Here is a 17,153-nt window from a genome sequence, read left to right on the forward strand (position 1 = left end):
GTATTTCACAGTAACACAATCTGGAAAACTCTCTCCTGCAATTTAAATGCCCTTCAGATAATTTCAGGTTGCTAAGAAAATGCTCATAGCACTTCTAGAAAGATACTGTGTTTTTTTTTTTTTTTTTTTTTTCAATCCTGAATATTTACTTTAAATATACATATGTATGTATAATAATATCTTCCACACTGGAAACAGAGGTTAGAAAAAGAGTTCCCAGCAAACTCTGAACATGTCAAGACTCTGGAGAACTTTTGTTAAAAATCGTAATGCTCCATCCAAATTGGGCAAAACAGATCCAATAAACTGACAGGTCAAAGGTTTAGGGCTGAGGGATGCAAGTCAGCATCCTGTACGCTACAAACCAAAAGTGTTGCAACAAGGTCAGGGGACAACCATGTTGTAATCAGGTTCTCATCATGGTGGCATCCATGCTGCTGACAAGTTAGGAAGCAGATATTGCACTGCTTCGTTTTCCTTTCACCTCAGGAGATGTCACTGCACATTTAAAACAATGGAGCTCTTGTTGTACAATAATACATCTCTGGGGGAAAAATTGTCAGGGATACGTATTAAAACACATTGTTTTCAGGATGGTGAACGAATCACCTTTAGCATACTGGAATATCTTCCAGAAACAGAAATCGAGCAAATGCATTTTGTTAGCATTCTTTGCATTTTCCTTACAAATACTATACAAATACCAGCTCTTGCTTCAGCCTGATGTTTATGTCTCTAGGGGGGAAAGTGACGGTGGAATGGAAGGAGGGAGTAAAAAGAGGGTTGAGCTTATTTTTCTTTGTATACAAGCTTTATTCTGCCATTTCTCAGTAAGACCTGTTACCATACACATGAATTGCTTTACAAGCAGAACTGACTAACTACAGGGCAGAACTTCTCCAGGTCTGTCAGTGGTCACAGACTGAAGTGAGGCTGACATCTATCCTTGGACTTTATCACAGGTTCTGTTTAGCTAGGACATACCTGAAACAGACAGTTTTGTAACTGCAGCTCTGGATACTTGGGGTGCTGTTGGAGATACTAGCATCCAGCTCGGTGCTGAAGGACAAGCAGAGCAGCCAATTCACAAAGCTCTTGCATTTACTGCCAGCCACAAGAACTAGGACTGAATGGCAGCAAACACCAAGCGCCAGAAGTGGAGCATCTGAACTGCAGACAAACTCATACTCCAAACAGCAGATGTGTCAAAGCAGTTTTATTCCTCAGTTTTCCAAACCAACACATTCTTAGTGGGTACATCGCAAATCCAGAACCTGGGGTGACTGACAGAACCAAGTCCAGCTCAGCTCTGGGCAGCTGTAGTGAGTCTTTATCTGCTCTAATCAGTCTGCAAGCACGATTTTTCTTTAATAGCCCATTTGTTGAAACAGAAGAGAAGGCCACCACAGAAGGAGAAAAAAGACAAAGCTATAGAGGAAAAGGACATGAATATATCCCAGAAGCAAGAAAAACCTTTGTTAAATCTTCTCCTTACACATAAGTAACAAGTATAGACTGCATCACAGGAGCATACATGAAGTTTTCAAGTTTAAAAAATATATATTTTATCATAAAAACTAAACCAGGAAACATTTATGGCTGTACTATCTCAGAAAATCTTTCATATTTCTGATAAATGTAGTAGGAGGGCTACAAAGATGCTCAGAGGGCTGGAGCACCTCTCCTATGAAAAAAGGGTGAGAGAGCTGGGGCTGTTCAGCCTGGAGAGAAGGCTCTGGGGAGACCTCATTGCAAGCTTTCAGTACTTAAAGGAGTCTTATAAAAAAGATGGAGAAGGACTCTTTACTTGGGTAGGTAATGGTAGGACAAGGGGGAATGGTCTTAAACTAAAAAGACAGATTTAGACTAGACATGTAGAGGAAATCCTTCGCTGTACTGGTAGCAAGACACTGGAGCAGGTTGCCCAGAGAGGCTGTGGGTGCCCCATCCCTGGGGGTGTTCAAGGCCAGTGCAGATGGGGCCTTGGCCAAGCTGACCTAACGGGAGGTGTCCCTGCCTATGGCAGGGTGTTGGAGGTAGATGATCATTAAGGTCCCTTCCAACCCAAGCTATTCTATGGTTTCACGTGATTAGCGTGGTGATAATCAAGGCCAGTTATGCTCTAGCCTCTTCTCAGGGTGAATTATGAATTAGAAGGCAGTCTGTGAAGTTTTGCATTTTTCAACGTACACCTCCATTATTATTATTATTTTTAATTTACTGTTCCCCCTGCAAATTTAGATAGGCCAGCCCTCTGTGGCTCAGGTGTGTGGCATTTATGTATTTCCTGGGTGTTCATCATGTCCCACAGGAATTGTGCACTGGAACTATCCAAAATCCCACTTACTAATATGCTTCTAATCTAGCCAGTGACTTCCCTGTACTATATTTCTACCACTATCTTCTCCCTTGCATTTACAAAATAAGTTTTGGCAGGCAATCCCATCCCTTGGAATGAACATTCTTGCAACTCTCTCAGCATCCTACCCACTTAAAAGCCTAAAACCAGCTGGTCAAAGGGACTTTAGTTCTGGACTCACTGAATTACCTGGGGAAAGGCTCTAGCTAGACGGATGCCATTAAGACCTACAGAGCTTGGCACGGTGAGCGCATGATGCTTAGACATCAAACAGGAGGACATTTACTTCAGAAGCAAAGCGAACCCTAACAACTGCTACATGCAGAAATCTATGAATGGCATTCAGCAACTAAAACCCTAAGAACAAGTCAAAAACAATGCATTTATTTCTGAACTCAGACACTGTACTGAGCCTCTTCAGTAGCGGTGGCAGCAGAGCAGCATCTCTAAGTTGTAAGTGCCATCTAGCGGCTGTTATAATCCTGCAGGGTAACACCAAAAAAGGTTATTTTAAGGTTACTTCAAAGCTTTTCAGGTTGGAGTTATCTAATATATTTATAATTACGTTACTGCAGGAACGCAGAGTATATTAGCACTGAAATGAACTCACCTAAATCTGCTATGCAGCACTGTCCATTTTTCTTGACGAGGATATTTTTGCTCTTCAAGTCCCGATGAGAAATGGCAGGCTTCCCCTGGGTTCCAAATATCTCAATGTGCAAATGTGCAAGACCACTAGCTATGGACAGGACTATTCGCAGGCAGCTGACAGTGTCCAGGGTAGTGAGCTGCAGATAGTCATACAGAGATCCCATTTCGTGGTAGTGGGTAATTAACCACAGCTGGGTACTAGAGTTTCTGGAAGTCATATCAGATGCAATAAAACCTTAAAAAAGAAAAAAAAGATGACAGTTCCTTCAAGACTCTCCTAAGAAAAGAATCAATACTACTAGGCCTCTCCTATAATTTAAAATGTAATTTAATTAAAACTTGTCCTCCATCATACTGCACTGAAAACAGACTGCAGGTTATTACCATGATGGAAAAAAGATGTTTTATTCTGGAACTCTAACTCAACCCTACACACAAGAATAACCATATCCTATTTTTTCAGTCACACCAAACAATTACTTGCCAGGACCACATACTTGAAAAAAGTTTTTAAAACACATTTGTTTTTTGTTTGTTTGTTTCCACTCTCCCCCCTTCTCTTCCCTTCCCAAAGACTTGGCAGGTTTAGCTTCCAGTTAAACAACGAAACCACCAGGTAGTAGCAGCACATCTGCTGTTGTCCACTCAACAGGATTACACTGCAAAGCAGCAATAAAATTTAATTTCTTATTCATGGACAAGAAGTAGCCAGCTTAAGCTTCTGAGAAAAGGTTTAGAAGTGTTTCGTGTAAGCTTCAAATCTCAAGCAGGCAATGTATGTTGTACCAGCTTCACATTTACATTCAAGGTGAGTCTCTGAAGCACTTCACCCATTAGCCTTCACGTGTCAGAAGCTTACTGTCCCTACAGGAAATGTCACACCCTTCAAATCAAACAGATTGAAAAAAAGCACATCTCACCACAGCAACAACTTCCACCCCAATGATCTGATTGTTTAAAAGACCACACAGGGATGGCTACGGCCTGACCTCTGAGACTGCTCCAGCCTCCAAATGCCCGATCTCCTTAACTGCACACTGGCACACAATGGAGCTGCAGAACACGGAGCGGCAGATGGCTAAGGAGAGCTTGGCAGCACCAGGAGATTAGCACAGCAGAAATAGCAGTAGGAGCAGCTCTACTGCAAAGCGGGGCGTGCATCACTTCCATGGGGAAGTAAGGCAGAGCACCTTTACCCGGCACAGCTGTATCTCAGTGATTTTCTAGAAAGGAAGAAAGGAATTTCTTTTCTAAGCCCATGAACTGTCTTAAAACTGAACGTAATGTTCAGGCGTAGCTCCCTTCCTGGTTCCTCTGGATTTGTGGAGGCACACTGTTGGTCTCAACAGCTTTAGCTGGGAAGCAGCCGAAGTTTTACTCTCAAGACAGAGAAACAAATCATGTTTATTAAAAGCCCACATATGACATTTGTCAGAAAGAACACCCACCACTTTCTCTCCTAGAAGTCAGATTTCTCCACAATGTGACACTTCTGTAATCCGTGATATTGTTTAATATTGCATCTAAAAAACTTCTATAAAATAGCCAACAAATTTGACAGTTATCAAGAAAGACTGAACACAAACAGAGGAACATGGGAAGTGTGTAACGCAATTTCAGCCAAGTTAGTTGCTCTCTGGGGAAGGAAAGTTCAATAACTCACATTTCAGGAGGCCACTAAGTTATTTTTGTAGTAACAAAGGAATTGCTTCAGGAAACAAACAAACATCTAGCAGGGTAAGCTATAGAGCCAAGGAATATTCTCAGTCAGGAAACAAGAAGAAGGAGCCCAAGTAAAACTGACTGAAGTAAGACAAATTGTGAGCGAGGTAAAGCCAGTAAACAGAAGACAGGGTGTTACTGTTATTTGTAAGGCTGGCACACCAAAGACGGTTGTCTCTACCAGGAATCAAAACGGCTACTTAAGCTTCAGCCAGGGTTAACACGACAAAAGCAGCCCTTTTCTAAGCTCCTGGAACTGAGCACACGAGGTACGAAGGATGCAGATTAAAAATCATCGCACGTTATCTTGTTTCCTTGCAAATACATATTGAAGTTTAAACTTCAATTATAGTTTAAATTAAACACCACAGACGACTTACCAGTTTGACCCAATCTCTGTGCAGAACAGTTGCATTAAGCAGAGAATAATGAATTCATACCACAGTTTATTCGGGCACAAGGAAAAAGATTCAAATATTTAAGTCCCCTTGTAAACTCCTGCCCACTCTTTCTCTCAGTTAAACTAAAGTTACAACAAAAACAGATCCACTAGAAGTTTTCTGCCTACATACTGCACAACACCCTACTTTGCCATTTTGCTACCCCACAACAAGAGCTGCAAGGCTGAATTCTTAGCATGAGGGTCTGTGGCACCTCCCTTCATCTCTGCATCCTATGCTGCCAACAATGAATTGATCTCGTTGATCACCTCCTGCAAGACTGTTTCTGCAGAAGGACAATGAATCATGGCTGCTGAGACACTTCGTTATGGGACTCAGATTTTAGCACCTTCCTGCAAGTCTCCCCCCTTAAAAATTTTCCTTCAACCATTTAATGCAAGTACAGGAGGCAACTCCTGAAGACTGCAAGATATGTGACAAATTTGCAGTACTTTACGAGTTAACTGTTAAATTACCTTTATGAGCAACATAAATATGGTTGTTCTACTCACCTAAAATGTTCTCATGCCGCAGCAATACAGTGTTGTACAATTCAGTTTCCCTGAACCAGGATTTTTCATCCCTAGAAGAGAAGATCTTCACAGCAACATTTTCTCCTTGCCACTGACCCCTCCAGACTTCTCCATAACGTCCCTTTCCTGGTCAGCAAAAAAACACAGTAATTAACAGTTGTGAACCATAAATCCTCACAGGACTGACTGGGTGAATTTAGTCTAAGTGACAGCACCACAAACCTTAGTATTCGTTGCCATCCTTTGCCTTCTATAATATTAGCAGGACAATATGTAAAGACACTATGCCATTAAACCCAAACAAGTTTCTAACAAGCATGAGCTTGCTGGCAGTATGCATAAATACTTAGGCACACGTACACACATGTGAAATACCATGTGTGCTATTTGTAGCACAGCTGAACAAGGCTACAGGACACAGCTAAAATTTTATTTTCTCTACAACCCAACATAATTGCCTATTTGCCTCTAAAATTTTCCACAATGCATTGTGTGCAATAATTCCTTTTCCACTTTGTCTAGAAAGAAAATAGCACTTCACATACAATTCCCTGAAGCAAGGTTACCTCAGCCTCATGATGCTGAGAGCCGCCAATAAATTTATACAAATATACCAATGATTTCTGAAGTTAGGAGGACAGAAGAAACGCATACACACACCCCACAGACCATAACCAAAACATCAGTCAGGTGGGGATCAGTACACACTGTCTGCACGCCGAGCAAATAGTGTAAAATAATATATGAAAGTATTAAATGCCCGTCAGCAAAGCAACATCCCGGAGCAGGCACAATGGAAAAGTTTCTGCTCATCATCATCTTCATGGCAGCTGGAATACAATAGCCTGAGGGTTGACATGCAATGCATTCTGTGTGATTTGACCACTATAAACATCCAAATTCTGCCCATCATCGCCGAGCCATTCAGTGTTCCTAAAGGCACGTATCAATAAGCAGCAGATAAAACCAAGTGAACACAGATACCCATCACTTGATGGCTCCGTGCTGTCAACCCAGAAGAGAATTCCTGCACAGGCACTTTTATCTCCTCCTGCTATATAGGCTAAAGCACGCGGTCTCTGGAAATACCGCCAGCCTGAGTTACCTCAGGAGCAGGCATAATTCCAAGGGCAGACAGACACACACACACACACCTCCATACTGCAGGCTAGATAGCTCTTCAGATAATCGTGTATATCATAGTCCACAGTTTCTGATGAGAAGTTACACAACAACGCAGGATGTACACTAGGATTTAATGCAAGTGTGAACACGTGTGCCTACTCACTACACACCAGGAGCCAGAAGCCAAGAGACACTGGCAAAATGTAGACCAAGTCTCTACAGACTCATCACAATTCAGTCACTGTAGTCTCAGGCTTAATTTAAGACCCTGACAAGTTCGAACTTTTAGTGACTTACAAGAGTGTCTTAAATGCTTCCAAATTCAAGTCACTGAAGCAGCAGCATAAAACATTTAAAATGTGGTGTTTTTTTCCCCCTAATAGAATCAACCATTATCACACCTCCTCCATCTCTCTTGCACCAGCACAGCATCAAGGCTCGATGTCACTGCCTTGGGACATCTTGACCCAAGTGCTTCCTAAAAATACTAAGTTCGATTTTAACACTATTCAATTAATACACACTTGCTGAAGAAAAATGTAGTAGACCCTTAAAGTTAACAGTAAAATTCTGCAAAAAAAAAAAAAAAAAAAAAAAAAGACTCAAAAGAGTTTTAGGGAAGGATTACTAGGAATTATTTATTTTTAATTAAAAAAAAAAAAAAAAAAAAAAAGATCTGCTCTCTTTTGGGAGGGATAGACCAGCAACAATACATCATTGCACACTCCCAAAGCAACACTGCAGGGTAAGTAAGCTACAGAATATATCAGAAAGACAGATATTTTGGAACTAATATTTAATAGTCTCAAAGTCCTTTTGAAACCACTGTTAAGAGTGGAAGGCTGCAGCAAGGATCATCAGAGACACAAGCCAACTCTGTAAACTCTGTAGCCTACGTAAAATGAGGGCTTGGTCCCATGGCTCTAGGATCCTCACAGGAACTGAAAGTCAGGGACCCCGGTGAAGTCAGGATGGTGAAAACTGCCTTTTCCTTGACTCCCAGTTGTCAGAACATTCACAAGGAGTACAAGTGTCACCCCACTTACCAAAAAGAAATATATCCTGTAAGCTGAAGCACGAAAAGTTTCACGTTATACACAACTGAGAAAACAGCAATTAGGATACAAGATGGAGTTTTCTACCTGCATTTGTTACCAAGACTCAGCACTAGACGCGAACAAGACTTGTACTAACCTACACACTCCACAAGCGTGATCTGGCGAGCCACCGTCCTTTGCACCAAGAAAGGAAGTCCAGAACCACTTCCAGATGTGCAGGAATGGTCCAATAAATCCTGTTCAAAAGAAAGAATCAGAAGATGGAAAACAGGGTAATTCATGTTGTAATTTAAATATACAAAGGTAAACCTCTTCACAGGACAGCTTAAGTTAAAGCTTATTGGTATCTCCATGTCTCTGGTGATACTACTTGGCCACTCGGGACCAAGATATACTGCTGCCACCACTGTACAGACGGGCAGACAACACTCTTCACAAGGTTTCACCATCACAGACCATACTGTGCACAAAGAAGAGAAGGGGACCTACAACTTATGTATAACCAGTTTCTCTTGGAAATCTTATGGACAACACAACAAGGAACAGCAAACAAATTACACCTTGTCTCATTCTCAGATTTCTTATGTCTCTATCTTATTTTGCATTACAGCACAATTTCTTTCCAAACAAGCTTTGTTTGTTTTAAGAATTAACATTTACTGCCTGTGAACCTGGAAGCTCACTTGCAGCATACAAACTATCCTCTATTAGGAGATTCTGCTCACACTTTTTTCAACACTTTGTCCTTTTACTGAGCTTATGACGATCTCTTGACTCTGTATGTCACTGATCTGTCAAAGAAAAGCACCACTTGCTTTTGAACATGCACGCAGACTTCTCCCATTCTTCCAGTGCCTCTTGATTTCTCCCTGTTAAAGAGGACTAGCAGGGCACAGCACCACAAGTGTGCTTTTACTAAATCAGAGCTCAAGCCATGTCCCAGCCCTACTGATCCGGGGTATTGGGGATTCTCAGTGTGCTTTATGCATCCTTGTGAATAGACATGCATTGGAAAGACACTGAGAACTTTTTGCTTAACCATTTTGCTCACCCCCAACCAGAGAGCAGCAAAAGGCTTCCATGCAGAAGCTGCTCCACCAGGTGGTGGCCCCCAGCACCCAAAACTGAACCCCTCCTGGAGGGGAGATGGCCAAGAGATCTGAGGGGCAGGTGAGCGTGCACAGCAGCCCCGGCCTGGTTGTGCACACGCAATCCTCCCCATTTCTGGGGAGGGGATTTACAAGAAATATGGTGCACACTGGTGCAAAGCTGAGTTTCAGCCAGTTCAGAGCAGAAGGAAGCTCCAACAGCAGAAGGCCAGGGCAGCAACCACGATTTCCTCACTCCTGAATGCCCCACTCGGCCTCTGGGGCAGCAGGAACGGCTGGCTAGCTGCTGGTCAGCACTCTGCAGCCTTTCTGCTCCTCCTCATTCACTCCTCGTTCTGCCCCCTGCCCGGTACCATTATGCTTTCCTAACGGCCTCCTCAGCTCAGCTGCCAGGCACACAGCCCTCCCTCCTCACGCATGAGCAAGCTTTTTAAATCTGAAGTTTCTGAAGTGGCTCAAAAGAGAGAACTCCAAGCACGCCTGTGGCACTACAGCGGTCCCTCTGATGAATATCAAGTCCCCTGCAAACTAGAACTTTAAAAACAAACAACACAATTCAACTAGTTTATTGTAACTCTCCTTCATTAAAACAGCTGAACCACAGCAGATGAACACACCCTCAGAAAAACTCATCCTGTAGTAGATAAATCATGGAAGATTTATCATTAATTTGTCAATTATCATTTATAATTAAATCATTAGGAAGAAATTCTTCACTCAGAGGCCAGTGAGGCCCTGGAGCAGGCTGCCCAGAGAAGCTGTGGGTGCCCCATCCCTGGAGGGTTCAAGGCCAGGCTGGATGGGGCCCTGGCAAACCTTATCTAGGGGGTGGCATCCCTGCCTATGGCAGGGGGGTTGGAACTGGGTGATCTGTAAGGTCCCTTCCCTTCCAACCCGAGACATTGTGTAATTCTGTGGAATGTTCTGGCCCACACTATTCAAATCTGACATAGTTATGAACAACTGAGAAGGGTTTAGAAATCAATAAGGTGATGGGACTATTACCCTATTACCTGTATCACACACATGAGACGTGCAATTGATACTCCACAAAATCTTTCATGACTTCTTATGAGTTTTATCACTTTCTGGTATTTTTAGTGCATGGAAACCAGACTTTAAGGTGTATGCTCAAAGAACATGAATAAGATTCTGATTGAATGTTAAAATCTTATTAACCTTTAAAAGTAGCTGGGTATTAGCACTTAAGAGCTGTACTAATTCAGGGCATTAATAACTGGGTGCCCTGTATTACTGGGCTTTTTCTTTAAAAACAAAAATAGGATAGAAAAGCATAAGCATGATCAACCGTAACATTCCCAGCAAACTGCACTACCAGGCCTCAGCTAGATCCCATGAAATCCCATTCCTCCTAACAATTTTTTAATGACTGCTCAAGAACAAGATCATTTAAGAGTGACTGGAGACTGCTATTTTGTTTCCTAATGTGAACTGAGAGCTCGTTTTCCTTCCTGCTTGTATCAGAGAGAGGCAAAAACTTATCTACAACAATGACTGTAAAAACAAGATTTCAGGAGGCCCCCGCTCTTCACATTCTGCGTTAGGAAGCTTAGGGCTGTATTCATTGGGCTACGGAGACTAATCCTACATGTAAACGAACCTGATGTGTAACAAAACTAGAGATTTAAAGCACACAACGGAGAAGAAAAATCTTGACCAAAGGCTTAGATGATGTTTAGATGAACGTTTACAGACAAGAAACTATCATTTTTTTTAAGCACATCAACACCCAAGAGGCACAGCAGTGACACTACAATCATAAAGCTACAAGGGTTTGATAGCTGTGAACAGAACTGCTCCATTAAACAGAAAAAGTTGCTAACTGTAAGTTGTTCTGTTTCTTTTGAAAGGAATTTGATTTATTCTTCCCAGGCTTTAATCACTGTTTTCAAGGAACATTAAATGACAAAGTGTGAAAGGTCTGCAAATGGATGGAAATGGGCTAGCACTGATAAGAGAGCCACTAAAAGCTGGAAGTCAGTGCTCAAAGACAGAACCAGTTGTACACATGCCTGGTTTGTGGTGAACACATCAAAACTGACTGTTTTAAAACAGAGAATCAAGCCTTTGGGGCTAAATAAAGAGAGCCAAAGACATTTAAAAAATTGCCAAGTATAGCTGATATATGGCCAACCTGAAGCAGAACAGCAGGGCCGCAGCATGAAGCTGCTGCAGTTTACAGCACACTGGATCCTGCAGTTACCAGGGTGGCCACTGTGAGGTCCCTACAGACCAGTATCTTATCTCTGATCATACCCCAAAGCAACATCCTTTATTACAGTACTAGTCACGGAGTGAATTGGGTTAGATACATCATAAAATCACAGATTGGTTTGGGCTGGAAGGGACTTCAAAGCCCGCTCAGTGCCACCCCCTGCCATGGGCACAGACCTCCCAGCAGCCCAGGCTGCCCAAGTCCCATCCAGCCTGGCCTTGGGCACCACCAGGGCTGGGATAGCCTCAGCTCCTCTGGGCAGCCTGTGCCACTGCATAATCACCCTGAGTAAAGAATTGCTTCCTAAGATCTCATCTAAACCTACCCTCTTGTAGTTTAAAGCCGTTACCCCTTGTCCTATCAGCACACTCCCTGATGGAGTCCCTCTCCATATGGAGGCGCATACGGGGACTTTGGGGTACTGGAGCGTTAGGCTACTGTAAGCAGAGTGAATTAGAAGCAAGCGTGGGAGCACTATAACACGCGTGAGACACTTTCCTCTAATGCCCTTCCAGCCTCCAAGCACATTAGTATCAGAGACGGGACCTCCCTACTGGATTTTTGGGGGCTTCTTTTGGTGGTTAGTTTTCTGTTTTATGGGATCAGCAATATACAGTCTCCTCATGCTATTTCTTTTAATGTATACAGACCTGCAGCATTCCAGAAAAAAAAAATTGTTCCCATGGAACTCCTTGCCAATTACCACTTTGTCACACCACCTTCTACATATTTATCCTTGCTAATTTTGATGTCTCCCCCCACCATTATACTGCGAAAGGTGGAAAACCAATTCCTACCCATCTTCTGCAACGCTTCTCTCCACACTATCCCCTTTCAGGAGAACCAGGTCCATCCTTGATGAAACGCTGGTTTACTTTCTCCCTACACAGACTATTTCCAAAATGCACACTGGGGTCACCCAGATGACTGGGAGTCTGACTACTATCCGTTTTAACTTACTCTTCCTCAAAAAAGGAGGAAATTTTACCTGCTCCAGTGGTATCCCTTACTGACCCTCTCAGATGTATTTGTCAGGATGTACTGTCCTGCGACAAAAGCAGTTCTTCTAGCTCTTATTCACAGCAGTATTTTCTAGAAACATCTCTGCCCCAAAAACAGAAATACCAGAAAGTTTCCAGCTCCCCAGAACAGATTTTTTTAGTGGTCCCATAGATCTATCTCCCTTTTTAGAAATGCCCACAGTTGGGTCTGCAAAGCAGTTGTCAACTTCAGTGTGAGTAGGTGCAGCAGTTTTCTGTAGTAGGTTTCTGAGCACAGCCAAAACTGCTCCCCTACCTGGTGGTAACCAACACTTTCTAGCAAAGACACAGACATTGAACATGGAGTTTATTAAGTAAGGAATAACCTTCTTTCTCCCACTAAGAGAATTACAGTCCAAAACACAAAGAAAATAGCCATCCAATGTATATAGCAGCATACTGTTAAAAGCATTTGTTTTGGACTTTTTTTTCCCTCCTTTAGCCACTTTTCAACTCTTCAAGTGAAGGTATGTTATGGAGTAGAAGCACCATCATGGGAAATACTTCCAAAACTCTTAACACTTGAAGAGGGTCTAAAGATTTTCTCTGAGAAAAATGAAGAGGAGAGAATTTCTCATCTATCCATGAGGGGGTAGACGAGGGGGTTTGGAAGCGAGTAAAGCAAAGAGAGGTCATATTTTTACCATGCATAAAGATTACTTACTGCCAATGTACTGTCCCCAACGTTTGATGCAATGAGTCCCTCAATTGTGCCATACTCTGCATCTCTAGAATTTAGCCTCTCCATATGGCTTTTCTGTATTCTCCGGATGATCAGCACAGCTACCGCAGAAAAAAATATCAGCACTATCACAGGAGCCAGTATAACAATAATTAGTGTTTCCATGCTGTAACCTGCAGCTTCTCCTTGAAGTGTTTGCCCTTGGAAAGGAAAGAACAAACAAAAAAAAGTTTGAGAATTCCCAGAGAATGTCTTTTTACAACCAGGAGTGCTGAAAACATTTAACTTGGTAACCACCCAGACTGGAAGAGAGGTTGGTCCTAACACAGCCAAAGTTCTGTTCTGTAGTTCTACTGCAGTGACTCCTCAAACAACTGCCAGAAATACCCCGGCCCCTTCAGACCAAATCCCACACATGAAAGGGAATTGGCGACCACAGCCCGCTCACAGGCTGCAGCTCAGCCCCGCACTCCAACCCACCATTCACTCAGCACTCAACCTACGGACATCAGATGTCTGCCAGCAGGCTCCAAGATGGAGAACAAAAGTAGGAAGAGACTCACTGTGCAGTTTAAAGCCTGATTTTCACTAGCACAGAAGCCATCTCATTCCCATTCCATCAGATCAAAGTTGAACCACTTTTCTTTCTCAAAATTCATTACATAAATTAACCTCTCACCTTTAGAAGAAGGCAACTGTGCAGTGATATTCATATTGCACAGGTATCCTTGGCAGCACTCAACAGCTTGGTCGGGAGATGGTGGTGTTTTGCACGTCATTTTCCCTTGTTCGTAGACTTGGAAGCAGCCTTTCTGGTAAACCTTAGCACCGTCATTAATGCTTAGAGAAGCAAAACATTGCTGGCCTTGGCAACGATCTCCGTTCCCACAGGACATGCCCTCACACACACACTCGTAGTGGACCATATTCAGCTTCAGCTCATCGTCTGTAAAAAGGGAGAGTTGAGAAAGAAACACCATCACACTCTTTCAGTTTCACATATTTAGCGATAGCAGTCATCTGACAATAAAATCTTCTGTTTAAGGGAAGAAATATCACTTCCAATTAGTGCTGAAGAACCGCCAAGTAGGAGCTAACGATACTGATTTATCGGTTTCAGCAAGACAAAAGTATGAGCTTGCACCATCAAAGAAATACCAGTCTTATCTGTCCCACTCCAAGCATTCACATTTCCAGAGTTCAGTGACATTTAACGTTGCCTCACACATGTGCGCATGACTTGGGGTAGCCAGTACAGGAGGGTCATCCACAGGGAGAAAAACTAACAGTGCAAATTTAAAGCAGATTTGCCAAACCACATTGTATTTCGATATGAAAATGTTTTTTCTTAAGTGTTCTGGAAATGAGTAACTAAACCAAATTAAGGCCATTTAAATTCCCAGTAGACACGGCGACACAGGGCTTGGTGGGCTTAATTAGCTCGCCTGAACAGTAAATTTGGAACAACTTCCCCAAGAAGACAAGCCTTTGAGAAGCAGCTTGCAAACCTGAGTAACCATGGCCATAAAAAGCAAACAAAAGCAGTACAAACTATCAGCAAGCACACTGCATCCCTTCCAACTCTGAATGCTACGAAAGTGGAAGAGCTTTCAAGAAAAAAGTAGTATAAAGTTGGAGACTTTTCCTCCACGTATCATCAGCAAAACGTCCAGAGACCCCCAGCTGTAAAAAGAAAAAGCAGTGCCCCTGGGCAAGGCTGCACACACGGCTGGTCTCAGGAGCAGCACGTGGCTTTAACACTGCCCGAAACACCCGGTCACCTCGGTGTTTGACTAAAGGAGAGCACAGCACGCCTCTCTGCTAGTGAGCGAAAAGCCCTGACAGCTCTCCAGCACCCCGGAAAACACCGATGCCCATCAGGGTACAGGCACAGGGCTGCTGCACCACACACCCCCCGTGCACACACAGCAGCCTAACTCACCTTCCTCAGGTCTATCACAGTTTCCAACCACAATCCGGTGGGTGCTCCTGAAATAGCAGCACCGTACCACCACGTGTGTGACTTTTTCAAACCCATCATTAGAGCCTGCCCACCGGGAACGTAACTCCGTTTATTTTCCTGCCCTCCTCCCACAACGCACAAGTACACAGATGCAATTTGCTATTTTGGAGCCACTAACAAAAGCGAAATGGGGGAACGTGTTCTGGAATCAGGCAGCACCTGTCACGTTGATCTCAAGTACTGGTACACAAAACCCCAGACTTAAACGTCCTGACTAATAACTTGCTAATTTTGTGGGACTTAAAAAAAAAAAAAAAAAAAAAAAAAAAAAAAAAAAAAAAAAAAAAAGGCATCAGGCAGATTGCCACAATCCATGTCCTGTCCCTTCCCCGCCCCAGCAGCGACACAGCCGGTGGTGCAAAGCCCCAGCCCTTAATCGCAGCTCTTCCGGCTGGAATCACCCACGGCGTTCACAGCCAGAGGCCTGAGGGATTTTCTCCAGGGGCACGGCCAGGATCTGCTGATCTGTAAGGATCTCCATCTGGCCCTCTGTAGCGATGGTTTCAGCGCCTCCCAGTGAGCGGGACACCTCCATGTCCCCAGCCTGCAGCCGAGGCAGCGGCCCCGCAGCGCGCCCCCACCCGCCCTCACTCCACATCCCCCTCTGCTCGCAGCACCCACCTGGTTCACAGCCGGCTCCTGCTGCAAGGATGCCTCAAGACTGAAGGAAACTCATAGAAAGCAGAGGAAGAGCTCTGGCAGAAAGCTGCCTCCCCTCACACGCTGCCCTTCGGAGCCGCTCTGGGACCCCAAAATGTGCCAAGCAGCAGCCACACCATCCAGCTCGCCTGCCCACGCAGAGCAGCCCGCCATCCCTCAGACAGGCACTGCCTCCGAGCACGCTTCCCAGCCGCACACCCTGCTGCACAGACACCCTCAGTGTGCACAGGGCCAACTCCAGCACGTTGCTTGTTCCAGCAGTATTTCCACGCAGTGAACGCAGCCGTGCTTGCGAAGCCCAGCTCTGCTGGCGGACAGTAACCCACAGCACAGGCAGTTGTGCTGGATGCTGCCTCCGCGCAGCTCTCCTAGCCGTGCTGGCAGCTCCGTGGGACAGGTACAACCAGCAAATGCCACGGGCCAGCCGCAAGGCAGGCGATGGCTGAAACCTCCAGCCCCACGGGCACCCGGTGATCGGAGCACTCCTGCTGCACAGCAGCTCCGGCACGGCGGCTGTCAGGCCAGCGAGCAGCAGGCAGCACACACGGGCAGGGAGCCAAGCCCAGACACACCTCCACTACCTGATCGCATGCTGTGTGTCTGTCTGTTTGGGAACGCAGTCGCATTGCTGCGCTGTCGGTCCATGTCTATTGCACACACCTAGAAATCTGACTTGCCACGCAGATTGACATGAGCTGCACACAGAGCTTCGTATTGGAGTAAGTTTCACACCCAGCTCATCGCTGTGGGAGGGCTGCAGCTGAAGTTCCTCTATTCTGTTTGCTTACTCACTTTGCAAAAGTCAACAGTTAGAGTGCTGACTCTAATCTAGGTATTTAAGCACCACAAGGCACTCCACATTGGCAATTCCAATTCACTGATTACGATGTTTAGCCCTCTTTAAAGAGGTCCTTTCTGTGACTGCACAGAATGTGCCGTGCTGCACCGTGCTCATGTGCAGGCACAGCCCAGCCTGTCCAGTCCGAATCCACACAACACCAAATCAGGAGATTTTGAGGACTGGGTTAACCATGGAAATGTACATATGGAAGGAAACAAAGATGAGGGGTGGTTACTTCTAGGTGAGTTTTGTTGCACAAGAACAGTTACTAATCTGGGCAGCTTTATTTCCTATGTTGTATCCAACTCCTGGACTGTAAACATGTCGGTAACTGAACATCAAGTTCTACTCTCTGAAGAGAAACACACTATAAAATGTTTCCGGTAACACAGGCTGTTCTGAGCTGATCTCTTCACATGTAGAAGGATGCTTTGTGTTCTAACCACCCAGGGAGGTCAATAGGCACTAGGCCACCTCTTCTTACTGAAGCAACAGTTCCTTGAAGTTTTTCTGATTTCAGTTAACTGTAATTTGAAATAAACGCTACGTTAGCCCTGTGAGATGGTCAGCAAATAACAAGCTAATAAAAACCATACAAAAAGTCAAAACATGCACACCATAGTTAAGAGTCATTTTTCTTTCTGAAGACAGCCTCAATGTTACATATTGAAGAA

At 44.1% G+C, this 17,153-nt stretch overlaps 1 protein-coding gene across 5 annotated transcripts in view; it reads right to left on the reverse strand.

Annotated features, from left to right (window-relative positions):
• Positions 1–17,153, reverse strand: part of ACVR1 (activin A receptor type 1) — a 59,945-nt gene that overhangs the window by 13,356 nt on the left and 29,436 nt on the right. For 2 of the 5 annotated variants that reach the window (XM_082763017.1, XM_082763021.1), the window contains 5 exons: positions 13,635–13,901; positions 12,938–13,155; positions 8,025–8,124; positions 5,685–5,831; positions 2,970–3,245 (listed from right to left, as the gene is read on the reverse strand). In XM_082763017.1, coding sequence (XP_082619143.1) covers positions 2,970–3,245; positions 5,685–5,831; positions 8,025–8,124; positions 12,938–13,155; positions 13,635–13,901 — 1,008 coding nt within the window. Of the gene's footprint in view, positions 1–2,969; positions 3,246–5,684; positions 5,832–8,024; positions 8,125–12,937; positions 13,156–13,634; positions 13,902–15,599; positions 16,176–16,219; positions 16,414–17,153 lie in introns of those variants that run through there. The other 3 variants (XM_082763020.1, XM_082763018.1, XM_082763019.1) reach the window with 3 other exon arrangements.

The sequence above is a fragment of the Aythya marila genome (assembly GCF_965140915.1).
Source record: "Aythya marila genome assembly, chromosome: 6".
Taxonomy (NCBI): Eukaryota; Metazoa; Chordata; class Aves; order Anseriformes; family Anatidae; genus Aythya; species Aythya marila.